We start from the raw sequence: 15,864 nt of genomic DNA on the forward strand, positions 1-15,864 counted from the left end.
GCATTGAACGAATGGGTCCTAATAGGGTCTGTAAGTCTCGTCATGTGATTGCCGAGAATTAGCGAGATTATTAACTTCCGGGTACATCAACATCTCAGATTGCACTGTGTAGAGAGTGGTATACGTTAGATATAGCGTTATCAATCGATTATGTGGAAGTTTAACGAGATAAACATGGGAATTGAAGCATTAGTGGAGTGGTCGAGGATTCTTCGCTTCGTGTTTGACGAATTACGTGTAATAACCGCCAGTGTACAAGCATCGACGAAGGTACGTCTTGCAGATAAAGAGCAGGTTGGTAAAAGCGCAATGAGATGTACGATACGTTTTTATATTCCCAAATCATTCCAATTGAAAATAAAAACGGATTATGCATAAAACTTGCTTTGTACGATCAGAAGGGGGGGGGGGGGGGGGGGGGGGGGGGGGCAACGATACTACATGTACGTACCTGCAGTGTACAGTTGTATACATATTCAATATACAAAGCTCATTAAATGTAAATATCTATATCAGTTACATCACAGATGGGTTGATTGTTTAATATTTGAAAATTATTTTATAGATATGCCTTGAATCTGAGGATAAAGGTGTTGTGTATTGTGCAGTCATCATTAATGTGGATGTCTGATGCCAGTATGCCCATAGTGGGGCAGTATAAGTGTCGATCTTCATATGGCAGCAACTTTTCAAAGGCAGGTACACAATTTAAAGATAAAATAATGTCAATACATGTTTGGATCTATATTTATTATGATTATAATAATTATTAGATTATATGTTGTAAACTTTCTTTCTTTTTAGAAATTTCTTTCTTTATAAACTGTCTTGCTGTTATGCCCTCTGGGCCCAAATTGGAATAAACTTATCTATACCCAAAGTAAGTAATAAATGGGTTCAAACTGTGAAAATAAAATTTTTACATGTAGATATATTGGAATTTTTCAGATATAAGAAGGCAAATAAAACTGTTCAATGTAAAATACGCCAGTAGTTGGATAAAACATCCAAAGTCGGCACAGTCAAAGGTCACAACAACAATGGAGGAATTAACTGCATCCTCATTCCGAAGGGCAGTAGGCCATTTTCAGCAACCCCTGAAATTCTTAATTGAGGCTAAGTGCCCATTTTCAGCTCGAACAATGACAATTAAAGAGGCCTGTGCAAATGTTGGGATTTCCCTCTTAGTAAGTCAGCATTATAGATTGAACAATTATGTGTACCTAATACATGTACATTAGCTGTACATATATGTATTCATATATATTATTATGGATGTATCCAAGTTTATTATAACTTTAAAGTAACATTTTATGAATGAAATACAAATACTACTTCGACTTCATTGTGATATTGAACTGCTAATGTTCTTTATAAACTTTACTTGCATCAAGTTTTGAATACTGCAGTACATCTATGTCAAAAGAAGTATGCATATTGCAGTATAATACTTTCACCACTAATCCGACCACTTGTAAATCATGTATATTTTATCAATACATGTAATGACAATTGCCATTTTAGAATGTGATGTAAGAGATGGTTCGCTGCCCATTAAAACAAAATATGAATATTGGCATCAGATTCAAGGACAACAACACCTGAAAGACACCCAATGCTGTGATTTGCTAGTGTGGATTCCTAGTGACACTCAAATACATTGACAAAGATGTATTATGGTCAACTTTTTAAGCGTGATAGAGTTTAATTATAATAATAAAGTATTTTTGCAGTCTAGAACACACACACATAACCACATGTACATATACTTTATTATGATATCAGTGGTGCATCTATCAAAGTTATGTAATTACATGTATATTTATTGAATAAACATTATAGACAGAGTTTTTTTTATTTTAGATGAACCAAAATTTGTATAGACACAGTGTCCAGCTTTACGAAAATCATTGAATTACATGCATTCACTAAAAACAATGGATTTTACTTCTTTTTTAATAATGCAGATTTGAAAACCTTCAGGAGAACAAAAGGCTTTATGTTTGATTGTAAATTGTTTAACGTCCCTCTCGAGAATATTTCATTCTGATGGAGACGTTCCAAAAGGCTTCATATGAATATAAAAGGCTTTATATTTATATAAATATGTAGAAAAGTTATATTGCATAAATATGATATTCATTACTTTTAACTTTAAAAATTCAATGTGGCAGGTATGAGCATATATATACATGCAATTAATCTAATAAATTTGTAGGATTTATCTGCAATCTCCTTCAAAAGGGGAACCTACAAAACCACATGGGCCACACAAAGCTGAAATATTTTGTCAGATCAATATCTATACTATGACAGAATATGGCTGAGGAATTTTTAAAAAAAAAATATTCTCTCATTTTCCCATTCAACATGGATTCTGCATCTGGAAATTTTATAGCAAAGTTGTGATCCTCTTTTGAGAAGTGGGATTTATTTGTAAGAAAGAATGGGATATTAAATGTCATGTCATTTGGAAGTTTGTCAAATATACAAAATCCTTTGTCCGCCAGGAATATATCACCAACTTGCAACTTCTCTAAAATGCCACAATGGTTCACAATTGCCAAATCAGATTTGTATCCAGCATACACAATTGGAAATGAGCTGCATTAGGTGTAATACATATTAAAGTCTTTCCTTTGTGGCGACTCTTGTAATTACTGTAAGCGAAAGACTGACTATTCATATCAATTTGCTCATATTAGGTCTCTTCTGTTGCATCCATTGCAATCTTCAATTCTTCTGGCTTTGATATTTCAGTTGAATGGACACTCCCAACAGTGTTCATGATCCCTTCAAACAAAATTTCATGAATATATTAAAAAATATTCACACAAAATGGTGTATACAGCAACATTTATACCTCCCCCCCCCCCCCCCCCAAAAAAAATTACTAGGTAATTGAATATTGTGAAATCTGATAACTAGTCAGTGTATAGAAAGTGCATTGTTCATTTTTCCTTAAAGAACCGCTAAAACATACCTTTCCAGGGTCTTTCAATTATGATGTTCCCAATGGTCATGGATGGTTTCCTTTAATTATGCAGGTATATTTCTCACTGCAAGTTTACAACATCCTAGTCTTCAAGGGAAGCTATCAGAACAAAAACAATACCATTATAAAATTTGGTGTGCATATAAATTTAGATAACACTGAAATGAGAATGAAGAAAATACAGAAAACCACCTGACACTAAACTTAACAACCACTGTAACTTCCTGGTTTGATGTACTAATATCTGGTATTGACAATACTTGTATCGTACACTGTACCTTTTTAAATGTTGAGGGTTTGATGCTGTATCATTGTTGTCTGGTACAGATATATTGGTAGCAGTATCAACTTCGGTTCCTACATGTACGTTTGAAGCAAATGATTCTGCTTCAGCAGGTTTCGTAACTTTGTATCTATGAAAAAAAGTAATATACCATAAATTGATGTTTTTATTGACTTAAAATGGCTCACTACACAACAAATGTAAGTTATAGTTTCTGAAATAAGCACAGGATATGAGTGTTACAATCATTCTTATCAAGGCCATGTGTCACTTTTATATAATTATACAATAAAGATATATGCCAGTTCTCTTGAAACACAATACAATATTTAATCATGCAGGAACCTATATAAAGGCAAGTAGTATCAAGGGTATCCTGTCAACCTTTTCCTAGCAAGGTTATTTTTTCTATATTGATACAATAAATTAGTGTCCCTTCCCCTTTTCAGGCAAAAGGGAATTATGTAGTAAAATATGTTGATAAATGTTGAAATCAATAAACGAAGAGAAACTTTACCACCCCCCCCCCCCCCCCCATTTATGAAATTTTAGTACATGTAATTTCTTTTCCCATTATTTTATTTTTATCAGTTCGTCTGTCAAAATCTTTTGTAGGCCTACTCCCCCTCTGATTTATCTAAACAACACGTCCAGTATATTCTGTCAGTTTATACACACGTGTGTTAATTTGACATGATTATTCGTTGAATTATGATAATATTACGTACCTACATCTTTGTATCCACCGCTTCCTTACTGTAGCATCGACTAGGAACTTAAATAAACTACATGGCAGAGTTTTCCCAGTCTCATGTATGCAGCCGATCGCTTAACAATACACCAAATTACATATTAGCACCGACTCTCTGTTACGACTGTATATATTCCACACGTTGTTGTACCCGGAAGTAGTAAAACCGAAAGTGAAACCAAACGAGACTTACAGACCCTATTGTGCACATCCCACGGCACACACTGCCTACGTCATTGCGGTTACCGGGCGAGTCGTTCCCAGAGCGACTCGCCATAACTACTACAACTTGCACGTTAAGCATTACTGGACAACAAAACTATCACGATTCATTATTCATGCATAATTTACAATGATTGTGCATTAAGACTTACAGGTGCATCAATCAAAACAGTTAAAATATTCCTTACTTCTACTTTCAATCAGATGGTATCCGAGGACCGACAACAGATGTTTTGAATGTCAGCTGTAGATTGCGGGCCAAAAACACTAAGATGCGGACGTTTCGACCCAAAGCCATGTTGGACCAATTTTTGCAACTCCTGCGTCCTTCACGGTGGACATGGATAAATTCAGAAACTCCCTGCATGACACATAATACATTTATATCTATTGTATGAGATACGTGAGGGGGGGGGTGGTAAGAGGTATTTTCTTTCTCACTCCCTCCCCATTATTGGTTTTACTGTCGCACTTCTCTCTCTCTCTCTCTCTCTCTCTCTCCATTTCTCCCCCCTATCATCATCCTCTTTCCCCCTTCTCTCACCTCTCTTTAACTCTCTCACATAGGAGGAGGTATATTTTATGTCTTTAACAAGTTCCTCTCCCTAACAGAAGCACAGAAGATGGCGGATTATATGCAGAACAATGAAGAATAGATCTTAAATTTTGTAATATGATTTTTAACTAAATTATAGCGATAGATTTTGATTTGTATAATTGATTTATAACTAAATTATAGCGATAGATTTTGAATTGTATATTTGATTTCTAACTAAATTATAGCGATAGATTTTGAATTGTATATTTGATTTCTAACTAAATTATAGCGATAGATTTTGAATTCTATATATTTGATTTCTAACTAAATTATAGCGATAGATTTTGAATTGTATAATTGATTTCTAACTAAATTATAGCGATAGATTTTGAATTGTATAATTGATTTCTAACTAAATTATAGCGATAGGTTTTGAATTGTATAATTGATTTCTAACTAAATTATAGCGATAGATTTTGAATTGTATATTTGATTTCTAACTAAATTATAGCGATAGATTTTGATTTGTATAATTGATTTCTAACTAAGTTATAGCGATAGATTTTGAATTGTATATTTGATTTCTAACTAAATTAAAGCGATAGATTTTGAATTTTATTTTGATTTATAACTAAATTTTAGCGATAGGTTTTGAATTGTATATTTGATTTTTAACTAAATTAAAGCGATAGATTTTGAATTGTATATTTGATTTATAACTAAGAGATCTAATAATGCATATTTCCATTTTTTAATGATAATATGCTGCATCATTTGTTAAAAAATTAATTTTTCCATCACTTGTTCTGCGATATCTGTCTCTTTTCTAATAACAATAATGATAAACCATATCAAATTACATTTCACGCCGAATCATTATAAAGAAAGATTCACCAAATCCTAAAACGTGCAAGAACCGTTCCCTCAGAAGAAATAGCTTCATTTATCTTGAAAAACATCTTAGGTGTACATAATAAAGCATCAAACTTGGCAACAAAAATGGAATTAGGTGTTCTCCCTATTCATGCCAAAATATACCAGCTTGCTATTAAATACTATTCTAGATTGGAAAATTTAGCAAAATCTAATGATAATCACAATGTTTTACTAAGGAATGCTTACTTGGAAGATGTACACTTGGCTAGTGAAAATAGAAAATGCTGGCAAACTTGTATAAAATCAATACAAAAGATGTTAAATGTTAACGTTGACACTGAATGTAAAATGTTTATTCCTAAACTTAAAAAATTCTTTGAAAATAAATTCTTTTCTGAACTTCAACATATTAACAACACTCAAAGTGGTAAGCTCTCATTTTATAGTACATTATTCAACCATGATGTTATGAAACTAGAAGTCCAACCATATTTATGTCTTCCACTTCCTAAGAATTTAGTTTCTTATCTTACCAAATTAAGAATAAGTGCACATAAGTTGTATGTAGAAACAGGTCGATATTGTAATCCTGTCATTCCTAGAGAAAATAGATTTTGTTTTCATTGTCAAACTATTGTTGAAGATGAAAAACATTTTTTACTTGATTGTCCTGTGTATGAACATATTAGAAAAATGCATTCAAAACTACTAGATATTAATACCTTATTTTGTTTACTAAATCCACATAACCTTGTATCTACAAAACAAACCTGTCTATACATCAGAGACTGTTTTAATGTTAGAAATAAGTTTTCAACAGTTTGATATTTTGTAATGTATCAATATATATGTGTATCTATGTATGGCTAACAACACATTCTTATATAATGTGCTTTAGTGCCAATAAAGAATTGAATTGAATTGAATTGAAATACATTCAGAATACAAAGTCTGTTATAAGTTCGAGCTTTGAATTTACTTGGGAATTAAAAATAAATATTTTTGGCCTAATTAGCCTTATACTGGTTTGCTTGAATTGCATTTAATAGATTTTTTTTTTTCATGATTGTACACAATTTTGTAAGAAGTAAAGACGACGAAAAGAGACCCCAGTTTAATACTATCCTCAAATGCAGCAAGAATGCGAGAGGCTTTAAGGCTTCTTTCGAATAATTTATTGTATCTTGTTTAACGTCTCTCTCGAGAATTTTTCACTCATATGGAGACATCACCAAGACCGGTGAAGGACTTCAATTTAGGCCTTTGCTCAGCGCTTAAGGCCATTGAGCAGTGAGGGTTCTTTAGCGTGCCACACCTACTGTGACATCCATTTTTAAGGTCATCTCCGAGAACCCGTGGCATTCACACATGATGCCGAGCGTTTGTCGATGGAACTGTCACTACCTGTTTTAATGACATAGGTCTGTCGTGGTCAGGATTCGAACCTTCCGCATGCGGGGCGAACGGTCTAACCTCTTCTATATGTGTGATTAATAATAGAATTAAGATTGACTACGAATTGACCAACGGCGTGTGTATCGTTTCATCAGAGACTGTACACAGAAACCTGACACTCGCCGAGTCCGTATACATTTATAACGTATGAAACTCTGGATAGAGATTTCAAAGCAAAACAAGACCATTTACAGAATACACACCATGCACATATAGGCTACCTTTAACAAAATTTCAATTCAGAGTCTGTTCTGTGTGAAAATTTTAATTCTTGGTAGTAATATTTTTTTTCTATTATTTCAAAGTATTTATCAAACATTCTAATATAAATGCCCTTTCAACTGCTAAAATCTGTATCCATTTGTGGTGTCCGAAAATGTAAATTAATCTTTAATTTTTCAGGCTAAAATTCCAAAATTTTATGTTTAGTTGTAGAAGGAGTTACCCCTCTTTTCACGTAAACATTTTATCCCAAATTTGTCAAATACATCCGATTGTCATTATCTTTTAAAAACCATGTATGAAATAATTAAGTGTCCGAAATTTATTTATCACTTCATAAATCACATCTTTATTGAAAGATTAAAAGAAAAAAATGGAGAAAGTCTGTGCGTATAGCTTGCGAAGTTTATGAAACAAATGTCTCCCTTTCACTCGCTGATCTCGCGACATGAAATCGACACGACCACGATAAAATCGACGCTCGCTGTAAGTTAAAGTTGTTGCAGATGTTTCATGCTGCTAGGAGTTTCAAACATTAAACATTGATAACACAACGACGGATCCAGAAGGGGGATCTGGAACACAACTCCTCACCCCACCCCACCCCCACCCCTCCCTTTTGACAAATGTATTCGCTGTCGTGCTACATACTAATACATGTACATTAGTATCTCACGAGTGATCACCTCAACAGCTTACAGAGGTACAAACTGACTAAGATGGTGATCGGTGGGGATGTAACATATTTTGGATAAATTTTTGGTTCTGTATAAAAATAATTTCATTCTAGAAGGGTATGTACATAAGATCTATACAGGCTATCCACACTTCAGGTGCCTGTGATTCTAACAAGACTATGAATCACAATGACATTGAATGAGACGAATCCTGTCTAACATCAGATACAGCTGTAGCGATTAGACCAACTGGAACTTCGGAAGCTTAGTCCGTCACTAGTTACGGGTTCCGAGGGTCGAATCTCTGTCTTGTCCGTCACTAGCTACGGGTCCCGGGAGGGGGGGGGGGGGGGCGAATCTCTATCTGGTCCGTTACTTAGGAGTTAAGGAACCCGGGGGTCAATTCTCGGTCTGGTCCGTCACTAGGGAGTTAGAGGCCCCGGGGGTCAATTCTCGGTCTGATCCGTCACTAGGAAGTTAGAGGCCCCGGGGGTGAAATCTCGGTCTGGTCTGTCACTAAGGAGTTAGAGGCCCCGGGGGTCAAATCTCGGTCTGGTCCGTCACTAGGGAGTTAGAGGCACCGGGGGTTAAATATCGGTCTGGTCCGTCATTAGAGAGTTAGGGGGCCAGGGGGTTAAATCTCGGTCTGGTCCGTTACTAAGGAGTCGAATCTTGGTCTGGTCCGTCGATAGCGAGTTAGAGGCCCCGGGGGTCAAATTTCGGTCAGGTCCGTCACTTGGGAGTTAGAGGCCTCGGGGGTTGAATATTGGTCTGGTCCGTCACTAGGAAGTTAGAGGCCCCGGGGGTGAAATCTCGGTCTGGTCTGTCACTAAGGAGTTAGAGGCCCCGGGGGTTAAATCTCGGTCTGGTCCGTCACTAGGGAGTTAGAGGCACCGGGGGTTAAATATCGGTCTGGTCCGTCACCATTTCACACTGCTTTAACGATCACGTGGTGGACACCCTCTTTCATTGAACAGTTTTATGTTCCGATAAAATGTTTCATTGTAAAGACTTTACTTGCGATAGACAGATTTTATGAGTTCATATTTCATGTCAAATATGCGTAAATTTTAAATTTGTTTTCCGTTGATTAAATAATTCAACGACTTACAATTTAGAGAAAGTTTACTAGGTTAATAATTTAATTCTAATCATGTCACACAATTTCAAATATTACACGTAAAACTATTGAAAAAGGGGGGGGGGGGGGGGGGGGGCAGTTCAAATCACCATATCAGCCGAACTTACTGACAAGGTGTGAGGTCCGTCACTTAACGTCAAAATCACGTGACTTTTCTCCTAGCGTTATTACGGCATCATTGTAAAAACAACATTGTTTTAGATTTGTAAAATATTGTTACTTTTGAAAAGAATGTTTAAATTCCTGTATATTTCAACGAGTTTTTTTCCTCTTTATTTTGGATTGTGGCTTCTCCCTACATCCCGGCCCTGAATTGAAAAACTGGAATTAAACTATCTGAAGATACGTGCATATGACCCGGGCTAGAACTGGTCCTCAGTACATCTTGCTTGTCGTAAAAGGCGACTCAATGTGGCGGTCATTTGGATGAGACCACAAAAACCGAGACCACGCGTCACAGCAGGTGTGGCACGATAAAGATCCCTTCCTGCTCAAAGGCCGTAAGCGCCGAGCACAGGCCTAAATTTTGCAGCACTTCACCGGCAATGGTGACGTCTCCGTATGAGTGAAAAATTCCCAGCGGGACGTTAAACAACATACAACGAATTAATCAAATCACTGACCAATTGTTGTCGCTGTTTTGCGATGAAGATAGTTCTCTGGAAATTCCCATGTAAAACTTTGATCCCCTATTGAGGTACCTCCCTACTTACGGGGACCACACTTTAATGAAACTTGAATCTGCACTACCTACGAATATTTGTATATTTTGAATCATGGTTTTGATCTAAACTGTTATTCCTATATATCGGCATGTCAAACTTTGATCCCTGATTGCGGAACACTCTACCCCCAGAGACCGTGATCTGAACAAACTTGGACCTACTCTATGTCTGGAAGCTTTCATGTAAATTTGCACTTTTCAGGCCCAGTGGTTCCTGAGAAGATTATAAAAGGAACAAACTATTTTCCTTAATTAGATAATCTCCCTTACAAACTCGAATCCTCTTCACCCAAGAATGATCTGTGTCGAGTTACATTGAGATTGGTGCAATAGTTCTAGAGAAAATGAAAACGTGAACAATTTACAGACAGTCGGACAGACAAAGGCTGCTCAGAAAAGTCCAATTTGAACATTCAGATAGTGAGCTTAAACTTATCATTTTTCATCCATGTTCTCACTCACTAGTTCAAAAGATATATAGTAAGATGTACTTGACAAAAATAACTCGAACACATACATATGAAATAAAGTGCAACAGAAATTTAATCATACACGTGCGGATGTACATAGAAATCTGGAGGTTCATTATTCCACTTAACTCATTCTACAACAGAAAAAATATTGTTAATTACATGTATACCAATCTACAAATGTATCAACGTCATGCATTCTCTCACTAGAGGGCGCGTAACGCAAGATTCTCCTGTACGTTAAAACCGGTAATCTACCCATGGTTTACCTGTACAGGTGGGCTTTGAATTTACGAAAAATGCTTAACGCGCAAGTAAAATTGCGTGACGCTCATTGATAGGATAATGATTTCATGCATTCACAAAGAATATTTAATTTTATGTTCTGATAAAAAAAAAAAGACTGCATGGCGCGTGGGTTTAATTGGTTATATTTTCATTAAAACGACAGGCGCACGTACTTCATTTCCAATACTTGTACAACATGTCCTGTTTTCATTTCCGACACCCCCCCCCCCTTCCTTACAAAGTAATTTTGACATGCATACTTATTACATGTACAAATCATCACACGGGGATATTTCATGATTAAATCATTTCATGCTGACTTGATAAATTCTCTCAAGGTGCTGTGAGCCTGAATTCATAAATAGTAATCATCAACTTGACGTAAAAAGCCGAGAGATGTCCCGATAGCTGTACACTGGTGAGTTTTGACATTTACATTCTGTTTATCGCAATGAATCGTTGTCAATATTCAGACTATTTTATCAATGTCCATTGCGAGATTATGTTAAACATAAAAACTGTCCGAGGATCTCACTGATTAAGACATTTATCCTGCTCAAAACTTCCACCTGTTTACTCCCTCTAGATCCGCCACTGCGGTACTACTGGTGAGCGGGGGATACAGGTACTGTACCTGTCTAACGGGAGACGTAGTCTTTTTTAAGTCAAATTCAGAAAAAAAACAAATTAATGTATAAACTCTGAACTGATTACTGCGCATAAGAAACATCTCCCAATTTAATAGGTTTTTTTTTAATTTGAATATTAACACCAACACAACACGCCCCACCCCCACCCCCTACCTTGTGGTATATAAAAACCATAGACAGATAAAATCATGAAGGAGTTCAAAAGGTAGAATAAATATGTCGGATAGAAATCTATATTAAAATAATTTGAGGATGTGTATAAGGTAAGGGGTGGGGGTGGGGGTGGGGGTGGGGGGGGGGTATCAATAATTGCCACACCCACCCTAATATACTGTATAACATTTTTAAACGTATATTCACATTAACATCTTAAAGACAAAGTGTTCACGTTTATTTATAAACAGTAGAAATATTATAGAGTGGTATCAGTATGCAAGGTGAAGATAACAACAGTGATCAATCTCATAACTCCCACAAGCAACACAAAACAGACAGCTGGGCAAACACGGACCCCTGGACACACCAGAGGTGGGACCAGGTGCCCACAAGGAGTTAGCATCCCCTGTCGACCGGTCACACCTGCCGTGAGCCCCATATCCTGATCAGGTAAACGGAGTTCAGTGTGCCAAGAACGGCTCAACAATCGGCATGAAACACGTCAGACAGCACTTGACCCAATGCGAGGTTGTATTGACGAACTAGATCGTTATAACGACCATGCTGACTTCAATCGAGACTGTTGAAATCCCTGTACCATCAACTTGTTTGTCAGTAGCTTACCTCGATTTAAAAAAAGTATTTGTCGTTGATAAGGATTTGGATCAATATTCATCATGCGTATTTAATTAAGGTGGGGTGGGGTGATAAAAGGTAAGTGGGGTGATAAAAACTATGTAAATCTAGCTTTCTGTCAGACATTCGACTTTTGAACTGTCTCCATATGCATGTTTCACTGTTCATGCATCGAAGTAAATTACATGTGTAAATATTTAAATTTACGATATTGCGTTTAACAATGCATAGGTATTCCTTCGCCAAGCATTCTGGTGGGCGTGGCACGATAAGTTACATTGTAAAGTGTCGAATTTAAAACGGGTGACGTCTCTAGAAAGAAAAAAAAGATCAGTAAAATAAAAAAGTACACCTATGATGTGATCCACTCAAACCAAGGCTCCAGCGTAGATATCTCAGCCCCCCCCCCCCCCCCCCCCCCCCCCCCCCCAACCGCACCTCTAATATACAGTGCAGTATTTGTACATTGTATGCATACGTAAATGTTGACACAGCTACCCACCATGAACTAGGTCAAACATTCAAGCTATTTAAACAAGCGATAACACGTAGATAGTGTCTACCACTCGGCACACCTCGGCAGATCAGTAAGGTACCGCAATCGGCCGAGGTTAGCCGAATGTAGAGTATACAGACCGACACGCCGCGCAGGTACTAGACTGAAGGGCGAAATAACAGGGAGGCCATGTTGGATTTTCTGGTGAGACAAAATTATATATACGAATTCTGACATTGTAGTGTCATTAATATCGATATTTATGTGATCAATGATATAGATCTGATCACTTTGATCATAATTTCATACAGTGGATTTAGTATATCGATGCCTTGTGCATGTTATTTCGTTATTTGAAATTTCATAATTCATGACCGCAGTTTGTTTGTTTTTCAATACACATTATGATGTAAGTTAAGCGTGAGAAGTGTTTTAACCTGTAGAATATCTAGGATTCCCTTTTTTATTGACAGTAAACTTCCCGTGTGACGCCGACACCAGAAATGCTGCACCCCCGGCGCAGTGCCCAGGAAGTCCTGCTGTGTGACCTCTGTGAAACTGTCCCCCTACAGAGTCACTGTGAAGTTTGTAATATAAATCTCTGTGTTAACTGTGTAGGAAAACATATCTCAGATTCCTCTAAAGATCACAATGTCGTCCCCTATTTACGCAGAAAGTCTCCTAACTACTCAAAATGTCCGACACACCCGGATAAACACTGCGACCTTCACTGTGAGAAATGTGAAATTCCCGTCTGTTCTACCTGCGCCTTATTTGGAAAACACAAAGGTCACGATGTATCAGATATTCAAGAAAAACTCAGCGCTAAAACACGAAGTTTACAAAAAGATCTGGAAGAACTCGAGACCCGAATTTATCCCCGATATGAGGAAATGGCGTCCGACGTCCAAACCGAGAAAGCAGAACTAGAAACAAAATACGGGAAACTGACCACAACTACTGACCAACAAGGAGAAATCTTACACCGAGAAATCACCGCCATTGTCAACCAGCGGAAATCTGACATTGCGGAGATGAAAAACAAACACCTATCTACCCTGAATAAAAATACAGAAGAAATCACACAGAAAATGGCGGAACTCAAACAGATCATGTCCGATTTGAAATCAATCCTAAAATCAAATGACGTCTCCTTAACCTCTACTTACAAATCTAGGAATTCCGAATTTAGAACATTACCGCCTAAAGTTACAGTACCCAGTTTGTCTGCTCAGAAAATAAACAAAAATCAGCTCAATGAAATGTTTGGTTCTCTGCCGCCATTATCCATTAACACAGAACATGGCGACACAATGAAGTCAGCAGAAGCTGTATCGTCTCCTCCAGTCAAACCACTGCTTGATGAGCCGCGCCTCACCGCCACCATAGACACTGGGTATAGCTATCTAACCAGTGTTAGCTGTCTGAGTGAAGATCAAGTCTGGACATGCAGTCAGTTTAACGAAACCATGAAGCTGCTCAACCTCCAGAGTAAACTACTGACATCAATACAAACCAAGTCAGGGGACAAACCGCGGGACATAACAGTGACACGGGACGGAGATCTTGTTTATACTGACCCTAATAATAACACCGTGAACTTAATTAAGAACAAACAGATACAGACCGTGATCACACTACAGGGGTGGTACCCTCTCAATGTCTGCAGTACCGCCTCTGATGACCTCCTGGTTACCATGATCAGTGATGATGGAGAACAATCCAAAGTCGTGCGTTACTCCGGCTCCACAGAGAAACAAAGCATTCAGTTTGATGATCAGGGTCGTCCTCTCTACTCATCTGGTGGTTATAAATACCTCAGTGAGAACAAGAACCTGGATATCTGTGTGGCTGACTATAGAGCTACAGCAGTAGTGGTGGTCAATCAGTCAGGAAAACTGCGATTTAGATACACTGGTCATCCCTCTAATACCAAGCAATCATTTAATCCACACGGCATCACTACAGACAGCCAGAGTCACATCCTGACAGCAGACCAGTACAATCACCGTATCCACATCCTAGATCAGGACGGACAGTTCCTCCGTTACATTCACTGTGATTTACACGCTCCATTAGGTTTATGTGTGGACATCAGAGACAACCTCTTTGTGGCTGAGGGTCTCACTGCTAAAGTGAAGAAAATCCAATATCTATAAACAGTGTTAATTACACAACTCTACAGTGTTAATTACACATCTAAAAACCCTGTTCATTACACATCTAAACACAGTGTTAATTGCATCTTTGTGTTGATTACAGCCCCGTGTTAATTACAGCCCTGTGTTGATTACAGCTCTGTGTTAATTACAGCCCTGTGTCTGTGATGTGTAATTAACATGTACTTGTGTTTGTGAGTTTAACTGATAGAACATTAGTCTCTCACTGCTGTTTAGTAATTATAATTTACAATATCTGTATTATTATATCTAATCTTAGATTGTGTTACTAGTTAATTATCTATATACAATTAGACACATGTCAATCATGAAATGTAAATAAAGGTCAATCAGTTCTTGTGATGTACTAAGTCACTTTGTCAGTATGTTGTGTGTAGCCTTGAATTATAGTACATCTATACATGTACACATATACTTGTTTGTGTGTGATAAACTACTAATTATTCTGTTTGTTAATTATGTATTTCAATATGTGTTTGATTTTATAATGTATATATTAGATAAACATGATACAGAGTTCAGTCTTACATTATTACTGAGTACTTACTTAGATTTGTAGTACTGTAACAGAAAGTGACCCCAAACGTCCAGTCTTCATCACAGATCTTCAGATTCAAGGTCACAGTCTTCTGTTGACCATCAATAACATCACACCACTCCACAGTCCTACAAAACACAAAGTGTAATTATATCTAACTGTATTGTCAATAATTGTCTGTATTTCAGAACTTAATTATCTTACAAAATGTCCAGTCTATTACAGTGTGGTATATTTACATGTTTATATGTATGTAAATGTAACAGGAAGGAGAAAACTCGTGGTTCAACTAGAAATCGAATCCGAGACCCCTGTATTACTAGTCAGGTGCTCTAACTATTGAGCTACAGTGACCGGTCTATCAGAGACCCCTGTATTACTAATCAGGTGCTCTAACTATTGAGCTACAGTGACCGGTCTATCAGAGACCCCTGTATTACTAATCAGGTGTTTTAACTGTTGAGCTACATTGGCAAGTCTATCAGAGACCCCTGTATTACTAATCAGGTGCTCTAACTATTGAGCTACAGTGACCGGTCTATCAGAGACCCCTGTATTACTAATCA

At 37.1% G+C, this 15,864-nt stretch overlaps 2 protein-coding genes and 1 long non-coding RNA gene across 4 annotated transcripts; 2 read left to right on the top strand and 1 right to left on the bottom strand.

Annotated features, from left to right (window-relative positions):
* Positions 1–18: 18 nt before the first annotated feature.
* LOC125655079 (uncharacterized) lies at positions 19–1,847 on the top strand. Of its 2 annotated transcripts, none has more exons than XM_056146671.1 (4): positions 19–270; positions 566–699; positions 949–1,187; positions 1,525–1,847. In XM_056146671.1, exons 2-4 carry the CDS (start codon positions 618–620, stop codon positions 1,534–1,536), a joined length of 333 nt encoding a protein of 110 aa, XP_056002646.1. In that variant the 5' UTR covers positions 19–270; positions 566–617; the 3' UTR covers positions 1,537–1,847. The 2 variants fall into 2 exon arrangements, with proteins under 2 accessions (XP_056002646.1, XP_056002645.1); XM_056146670.1 differs by having other exon boundaries at positions 27–294.
* On the bottom strand, positions 1,755–4,228 carry LOC125655088 (uncharacterized). The gene is made up of 4 exons (XR_008797754.1): positions 4,007–4,228; positions 3,274–3,408; positions 2,984–3,094; positions 1,755–2,793 (listed from the first exon to the last, which is right to left on the bottom strand). It is a non-coding gene; the product is annotated as an uncharacterized LOC125655088 (long non-coding RNA).
* Positions 4,229–13,083: 8,855 nt separating this feature from the next.
* Positions 13,084–15,277, top strand: LOC125661036 (E3 ubiquitin-protein ligase TRIM71-like). Its single transcript, XM_056146666.1, has one exon. It carries the CDS (start codon positions 13,084–13,086, stop codon positions 14,737–14,739), a length of 1,656 nt encoding a protein of 551 aa, XP_056002641.1. The 3' UTR covers positions 14,740–15,277.
* Positions 15,278–15,864: the final 587 nt, after the last annotated feature.

This window comes from Ostrea edulis, chromosome 8 (assembly GCF_947568905.1).
Source record: "Ostrea edulis chromosome 8, xbOstEdul1.1, whole genome shotgun sequence".
NCBI classification, from domain to species: domain Eukaryota; kingdom Metazoa; phylum Mollusca; class Bivalvia; order Ostreida; family Ostreidae; genus Ostrea; species Ostrea edulis.